Source organism: Callorhinus ursinus, unplaced genomic scaffold (genome assembly GCF_003265705.2).
Source record: "Callorhinus ursinus isolate GAN/ISIS: 27379988/994484 unplaced genomic scaffold, GSC_fseal_2.0 scaffold23, whole genome shotgun sequence".
Classification (NCBI taxonomy): Eukaryota; Metazoa; Chordata; class Mammalia; order Carnivora; family Otariidae; genus Callorhinus; species Callorhinus ursinus.
Genome location: NW_027397085.1, coordinates 5821643 through 5830094, shown reverse-complemented (window position 1 = coordinate 5830094; position 8452 = coordinate 5821643). Strand labels below are relative to the sequence as shown.

The 8452-nt window shown below is 42.5% G+C and overlaps 1 protein-coding gene across 8 annotated transcripts in view; it reads left to right on the top strand.

Moving 5' to 3' along the window:
- Positions 1 to 8452, top strand: part of ARHGEF28 (Rho guanine nucleotide exchange factor 28) — a 324502-nt gene that overhangs the window by 200874 nt on the left and 115176 nt on the right. Inside the window, exon 1 of one of the 8 annotated variants that reach the window (XM_025892611.2) lies at positions 6994 to 7316. The exons of the other annotated variants lie outside the window; for them this stretch is intronic. Within the exon in view, the coding sequence (XP_025748396.1) occupies positions 7232 to 7316 (85 nt within the window). The 5' untranslated portion in view covers positions 6994 to 7231. Of the gene's footprint in view, positions 1 to 6993; positions 7317 to 8452 lie in introns of those variants that run through there. 8 annotated transcript variants of the gene reach the window in all.

Sequence of the window (8452 nt, the reverse complement as noted above, 5' to 3'; positions counted from 1 at the left end):
ATATATATATATGCCAAAAATAAGGGTAACTGCTATGAAGGGATAAAATATGACTCTAAAAATGAAAAATAAAAAAAGGGATTGATAAGATGTTGGTTGAAAAAGGGAAAAAGAGAAATGAAAAAAACAGTTAAAAAATTAACTTTGAAAAACTAATGAATCATGGTAAAAGAAGCCATGAATTCTATGTGCAGTATTCCCCTAGCGCTGGAGTTCTCCCGTTCTCCTTGATCGGTAAACTTGGTCTTGGCTTGCTGGCTGTTCGTGCTGATCTTCTGGGGGAGGGGCCTGTTGCCATGGTTCCCAAATGTCTTTGCTGGAGGCGGAATTGCCCCGCCCTTGTCGGTCTGGGCTAAGCAAGCTTCTCAGGTTTGCTCTCAGGAGCTTTTGTTCCCTGGAAGCTTTCCCTACGGCTTTGGAGGACGACAGTGAAAATGGCGGCCTCCCAATCTCCACCCCAGAGGAGGCAAGAACTCGGGGCTCCGCTCCTCAGTGCGCCCCCAGAGAAAAGCAATCAGTCACTCCCGTCTCCCTGGTCTCCGACCACACTCCGTGCTCACCCGGCCTGTGACCGAACATTTCTATCTCTGGCACCCGACCCCGTGTGGAGTCTCCAAACCCAGCAGATCCCTGCGGTGTGCTCCCGCACCGCTCCTCCTGGGGGAGGAAGGGGAGTCTCCCCGGATCTGCCGCTTCCTGGGTCCCTGCTGGAGGAGCAGTGGCCCGACTGGGCCGCCGATCACAGTTTATGGCAACCCTGAGCTGAGAGCCTGCACCTCGGCTCCGTCTCTGCATCTGGCTTCCCCGCTCCGATACCTGGGAGCTCTGCTGCACTTAGGCACCCCCGGTCTTTCTGTGACCCCGAGGGTCCTGAGACCACACTGTCCCGCGAGGGTTCCACCCCCCACTTAGCCACTGCAGCGACATCCCTCAGCGGAGCCGACTTCTAAAAGTTCCGATTTTGTGCTCTGCGGCTCTATCACTTGCCAGAAGCGGCCGACGGAGGCCCCCTCCCCCGCTGTCTATCCTCCCGAATATCGCCTCGGATTCACTTCTCCGCACGTCCTACCTTCCAGTAAGTGGTCGCTTCTCTTCAGAGTTGTTGCTACTCTCCTCTTCGATCTCCTGTTGAGTTCGTAGGTGTTCAGAATGGTTTGATCCCTATTCAGCTGAATTCCTGAGACCAGACGAAATCCAGATCTCCTACTCCTCCGCCATCTTGCTCCGCTCCCAGCCACCCTTTATTTAAAACTAAGATTATCCATTACATTTTGTGGGAATTTTAGCTTCAGTACTGTGGAATTGATAGATTTGAGTTTACATTAAAACCAAGTTTTTTCCTCATTTTATATCTCCTAGTTCACTTATATGCATGTGAATGACTGTATACAAGCCCATAGAACAATTAGTTGAACTTTGAATGTTCAAATTGATTTAAAAAATAAGTTTGTAAATAAGTTTGTGGCACGTAAGAGACTTTTTTGGAAAGGTTTGGGAAAATGGGAATTGGAACATTAGCAGAAAAAACCTAAAATGTAGATGTTGCTCTCCCTAATTGCCGTGGCTCTTCCTACCAAGAAGAATCTCTTTCTCCCAAGGCTATGACAAGACATGTGACTGTCCCTCCACCCTTGCTCTTTTCACCTTCCTGGCTCATCTTCTTTCTTCTCCCATTTCTAGAACCCCTCACATTCAGTATTCAAAGCTGCCTTTCTCCGACAGAGTCAAAATTTCTCCTAATTCATTGTTCAGAAACATCGAGCCAGTTTGTTCTACTTTTCTTTGAGGTTATGCCAAGGATTTCAAGGTTTAAAACAGAGATCCAGGAAGAGTCTTTTTTTTTCTTAAGAGTATCATCTGAATAGAAACTGATACTTGTAGCTATTATAACCGCTGGTAGAAACCTTGACAATGTAATTCTTGAATATGTTGCTTTGTTTGGAAATCTACTTTCCTGTCCTTTGTGTTTTGGATATTTTCTTCTCACACTACGCGTGGATATGTCATAATACAAGTAATGTTTTGATGGACGTTTAGGCTATATCCAGTTTTTCCCCTTAGGTAGTAGGGTGATATAAAAACCTCTGAAAGTGCATGCAGGGTTTTTATTCAAATAAACCAAGATAATAAAGGTAGATAAGAAACAAAAAGTATTCTTACATTAAAGGAAGGTGGCATTAGGAAATGGTGGCCCCCTACAAGTCCAGTGCATGACAGCAGTGGTTGTCCCGTGTTCCCGAGTTATGTCCGTTTTATGTGAGATCAATTCTGTGGGCTCTGTTGCAAAAAGAGAATGGGGAAGTCAGGAGAAAAATAATCATTCAGACCTCGGGATGACTGTACTCATGACGCCATGTCTCTGAGTGAGTGTGACAGTGGAGATGTGAAGGTGCTGTTCCCACTGTTCTCAGAACAAGCACACCTTTAGCACATGGGTATGAGCTGTGCTTTAAAAAATCCTAATTTTCTGTATAGCATGGTATCTCAGTCAGAGCTGAGCATTTCGCTTGGTGCGTAACCAAAGTCACAATGTTCTCCAACAAAGAAGAACAGCCTGTGTTGAACTCCAGGAGATGACATGGGGCCTCCTAAGGGATTTTGAGGAAGATTCTGACCATCTCTGATTTTCACCCAAGGCTACATTATGTTGCCACTGTTCAGGCTGAAGTGAGTCAGGATAGGCTTGTCATGGTGTTTAGGGGTCTTGTCTCCTCTTGCCTGTGTTTTTTTAGTGACTTTTTCCAAGAATGGTGTCTAGCAGTGTTAAAATCTGTGGTCTCTGGTTTCTAAACAATAGAACAGAGAAACAAAACAAATCCTCCACCTCTTTCAGTCTTAGTATGATTGTCTTGGAACTTCTTTGCACATTTCCATGTCTCAGTTCAGAAAATCAAGCCATTACTCCTGAGGTAAACCTGGGGTTACTTCAGTGTCTATAATGTACAAGAGAATACAGTGAAAGGGAAACTTTGTCTTTATTTAATAGTTAAGCTAAAACTTAATGAAAACTTACATTAAAAACTAATGATGTATTGTATGGTGAACTAACATAACACAATAAAATTTAAAAAAAAGAAAACTTACATTAAGTTCTTTACCTTTATGACCTCATTTTGATCCTTATAACTCTCTGTAGTATGGATGTTATGACCCCATTTATGTGAGACAACTGAGGATCAGAAAGTATGAGTGACACTAAGTAATTGAGTGACAGAACCACTCTCCAAGCCCAGACATATGACTCCAAAACCCCACAATTTTCCTTTTTAGCTTATGGCTCCATAAAAATATGAGTGTGACACGGTTCTTGCACTCAAGGCATTTTGGGTCTCACTGGAGGATAAGAAAACTATAAATACTGTAATTCAAATCAAAATATAAATACCCTTCTAAGAAAGATTAATTTCACCAAGGTTGAAAAGTGGGTGATGTGTTGTCATGACATGAGGAGAATCAAGGGAAGCTTCCCTTCCACGTGGGTCTTCCCCACAGCTGAAGCTTCAAGGCAACAGCATCTGCCCTGAATGATTGTAGCCGTAAGGAGGTAATTTTCTTTCTTTTTTAAGATTTTATTTATTTGACAGAGAGAGACACAGTGAGAGAGGGAACACAAGTAGGGGGAGTGGGAGAGGGAGAAGCAGGCTTCCCACTGAGCAGGGAGCCTGATGTGTGTCTTGATCCAGGATCCTGGGATCATGACCTGAGCCGAAGGCAGATGCTTAACGACTGAGCCACCCCAGCGCCCCTGGAGGTAATTTTCCAAGGATTTTCTAATTAAAGGAGGCACAATAAGGCTGATGAAATCATTCACACTCTTGCATTATAATAGTTGTAGAATATCCTGATGAGAAAGTGGCCTTGGGAATATGTCCTTGAATTCTGCCAACTGCAGTTGGAATCAGCCAGGGAAAGCAAAGAAATTAATCCATTGAATATGAATGAGATGTAAATAACATCTTGAATTAATTTAAATGCAATCATACTGGTATAATGGGGGGAAAAGTGAATTACTCTAGAAAACAAGGAAGATAAATGACCCACATTTAGGGAAAGTCTTTGGTGGGCAATAAAATGAGCTGTCCTAAAAATAGAGGTGTGCAAACAATATTTTCTACTTCACTTTATGTGTTAACTGAATGCTATATAGCTGTCAGTGGCAATCATTTCGTTTTTAAAATATGTTGGTAAATAAAGCAAATAAGAATAGAAAATCTTGTTGAGCTTCTCACCTGTATTTTTTTGGTAGTTCTTTTTTGTTGTCAATAATTTTCATGTCAATAATCAATTGATAATTGGTCAATAAGGCCTGTGATTTGGGGAGAACTAGATAAAGATGAATCTACTTGGCACCCCAACTACTAGAAATGTGTTTTACAAGGATTTTTTTTTCACATTTCTCTTGGGATTGTCCTGACTTTCTTCTCATGTATCACTCATGGTCAAGAGAGGAATAGCTCTAGTAGTTTGTTCACCTGGGATTTATCCTGGTTACGTGGCTCTAAAACTTAAACATACACGAAAAATGAGAACGGTAATATTATCTCCTGATTCAACACTTAAATTTTAATTTGATGGCTGTCTAAACAGGTGGAGGTTCCCTTTCTTTAGTCTACAGACCTCTCTGAGGCAGCCGAGGGTCCATGGATCTATGTACACCCCAAGTATTTCCTGGAGCCTTGGAGGACAGTGAGCTTTGTTGACTCACAAGTCCTGCTCTTCTATTTTTTCAAAAAAGTTACTATTGTGATGAATAAAATACAAATATATTTTTAAACACTTGACACAAAGCTGCAGGAACTCTTGCAAAGCTACATAGGGAATATAGTCAGTGGTACTATAATAACATTGTATGGTGACAGGTGGTAGCTCTACTGAGCATAACAATGCAGAGTTGTTGAATCACTCTGTACACCCGAACCTAATACAACATTGTGTATCACCTATTCTTGAGTTAAAAAAATTTTTTTGAAATACATATTTTCAATCAGGATGTTAAATAACATTTACAGATGACATGTAAAGCTTTTCCATCCATAGGTTAAGACTAGTAAGTGTAAATCGTTCATTCATTGATCACACACCTACAGTGTCCCTGGCCCTTTCTTAAGCTGTAAAACTGAGAATGAATGGAAACACTCATCTTCAAGACTATTTTCTTATGAAAGATCCAGGTGCACTTAAACTCTCTTACCTGATGTAAGGATTGAGAATAATTTATTCTTAAAATTGCATCTAATTAAGAAAAATATGTAATTATTTTTCAAATCAAAGGTCACAAAGTAGGACATATACTAATGTTTATTTTGACTGTAGTGCTTACAACGGTCTCCTAGTTGCATTTTGTTATTTGTATGTTTTATTTGTGTGGCAAACCATGTAAAAACACAGGAGTGATTCATGTAATTCTAATTTTGATTTGAATTTGTAATTAAGTGGTTTCTCCCCTTGCTCCAGTTCTATCTGGACCTCTCACCCACTCCCCACCCAATCAGACAGGGTTAGCTATTAGGGAGCAGGTTACGCATCTCTTCTGACACAGCGTGGCATGATAAAGCCAACAGTTTGGGAAATACTTGGAGTAAAGAGAAATTTTTTTTTTAAGATTTTATTTATTTGAGGGGCACCTGGGTGGCTTAGTCAGTTAAGCATCTGCCTTCGGCTCAGGTCAAGATCCTAGGGTCCTGGGATGGAGCCCCACGTCAGGCTCTCTGCTCAGCGGGAGCCTGCTTCTCCCTCTCCCTGCTGCTCCCCCTGCTTGTGCTCTCTTTTTCTGTCAAATAAATAAATAAATCTTTAAAAATATATTTTATTTATTTGAGAGAAAGCAAGCGAGCACAAGCGGGAGGAGGGGCAGAGGGACAGGGAGAAGCAGACTCCCCACTGAGCAGAGAGTGAGAAGATCCCAGGACCCAGAGATCACAGCCTGAGCCAAAGACAGTTGCTTAACCGACTGAGCCACCCAGGCGCCCCTGGAGTAAAGAGGAATGTTAATTAAGGCACATTGCTGTGCTTCAGATCTGCAGAGTCATACAGACCTTCATATTGTTTCCACAGCCTTCATTTATTTGGGTGTCCGATGACCTCACAAAAGAAAACACACCGTTTCCTGCTATTGATAGTACCAAGTAAATGCTTAGAAGAGACTCCCCTCTGAGACTTGGGGTGTGCTTTCTTCTGCCCCAGATCTTGACTGCTGTGCTTGAGCTTCTGTGGGGCACATGTATCTTTGTGCCTGTGGAGAGCAGGGAAGTAATAGTGTCCCCGGTCAGTGGAAGGTGGTCATGGGCTTCTACTGAATGTTAATTACCAGAGGGTTGTTTACGGGGACCAGGGACCAAGTAAGGATTCTTGGTTTGTGGTAACTTCATCACTAGCTCTGTTGAGAGGGACTGCAGCTCTGAGGATGCCCAAATCCTTATGATTGGCAGCCAAACTTGGTGACAGTTGAAGCAAAATGCCCCAATTGTGCTGAACAGGAGTAGATGACTTTTCACATATTTAATGAGCACAATTATCTCTAACACTTAAAGCTTCCCACTACTTTAGCTTTAAAAGGATGGCGAGACTAGATTGTTAAAGGAATTATAAGAGCTGTTTTGACCCTAGAATCCGAAAAGCTGCCGATACTGTCAGTGGTATAAAAATGGATTGCTCTGGAAAACTCCCTGCCCTGCATATGCTGGCTTTTACTTGCCAGTGTCCTGAGCTTTCTGGCTGTCCAGACTTGGAAACCTCAGCCTTGATGTCACTGCGCAGGGTGGCTTTTCTGAGAGCGATCCTCTAGCTCCAGAACAAAATACGTGCCCGCATTTGGAGGCTTTTCTTGAACCCCAGGCAGCTCTCTTTGAGTTCACAGTTACCTTCCTTCTTCGTTTCCATTTCCAGCCACGAGAAGAGGGGAGTTAATGATTCATATGCTCTCAGTGACCTTTTGAATAACTGGACTGTGATCTACCAGTGCAACTCTCAGCTGCCTCTCTCTCTCTCTTTTCTCTTCCCTAGTTTGGCTTTAATATTTACAGCCTCCTTCTCCGTCTACATGCCTGGACGCCTGAAGGAAGCAAAACATTTATGGCCTCCCCCTCCCCGTGTGCGGGAGCTTTTCACCCAGCCCCGTTCCTTCCTTTGACATCAGCCGGGGAGACTCGGGAGACTTGCCTCCTGGCTGGGGACGCCCGAGTTCTTCCTGAGTCTCTCATGTTGAATCTGTTGATTGAGGCAAAACAAAAAGATGGATTCTGACTCGGACTCCCCTTTTAACTACTCATGGCCTTCCTTCCCCAAAATGAAGATTCGACGGAGGGCATCCAAGCAAGGTAGATCCTGGAATCTTTTATTTTATTTCCCTCCAAGCCAGGGAGCCTTGTGTTCTTACCTTTCTTTTCCTTGTTGCTTTGCCAGACTGTTTTCTGATGAAGTGCAAGTTTACACATGTTTGTATAAAACTCTCACTCTAAAATTTCTTTCCAGAGAGGCTTCGGAGGTAAACCTACTTGTTCTTCGGTTCCTTTCACTTTGACTCTGCCTTTGTGCTTTATTGTACATGTGCAGTTTTCTTTAAAAAAATAAAGGGGGGGGGAGTTCAGTACAAGGGAAATGTTGCAGATTCACTTGATCAGAGTTACCTTGGAGTTACCTTGACAATAGAGAGTCCTGTTGACTTAAAGAACTATGTACATATTCGATACCCCGTCTCTGCTGCTTTTGTGTTTTCAAGCAGGTGTTTTTTTTTTTTCTTTAATTCTTTACCAAAGAAGAATGTTCCATTTTGGACTATTGATTTTATAGTTGCTCCAAGGAAGGGATTTTAAGAAAGTAATTTAAACAAGAAAGCCTGTGTATCTCCAGGGGATCTAGTTATATATTAAAAAGTTTATTAGTAATTACCAAGTAGGCAGAACACTTTACTGCCAAAGGAAAAAGTCATTTATTTGTAGCATGATTAATAATGCAGTGTGTTATGCCACTCATTCCCCCTTGCAAGTCATTCTTGACATCCAGGGAAATCAAGGGACGAGTTGGTGTTAGGGTACAGGGGAGGTATCCTCAGTCTCCACTGCCCTCTCCTCAGCTGGCCTCAGCAGGTGGCCATTGTTGCCTTCTGAAGTTTACCAAAACAAGAAAGTTAGTGACCCATCTGTCCCTTATCATGTGTGGGGAGTATGTGGTTATGTTTTTAATTCAAGGAGAAGGGAACCTTTTCATGAGCTTCAAGGCAGAAGGGATGTTTCTGAAAGTGCGCTGTCTCTAGCTTTATCCTTACAGAGCAGAATTCTCTATTCGCCAGAACAGAATGACCTATTGAATTACCCCCTGCTTTTTGATGAGCAAAATGGAGGCTGGCAGTTGTCAACATACCTGGTTTGCCTCAAGGACCTTTTTTCCTTCTAAAGTAAAATAGAGGGGTGTGTGTGTGTGTGTGTGTGTGTGTGTGTGTGTGTGTGTGTGTGTG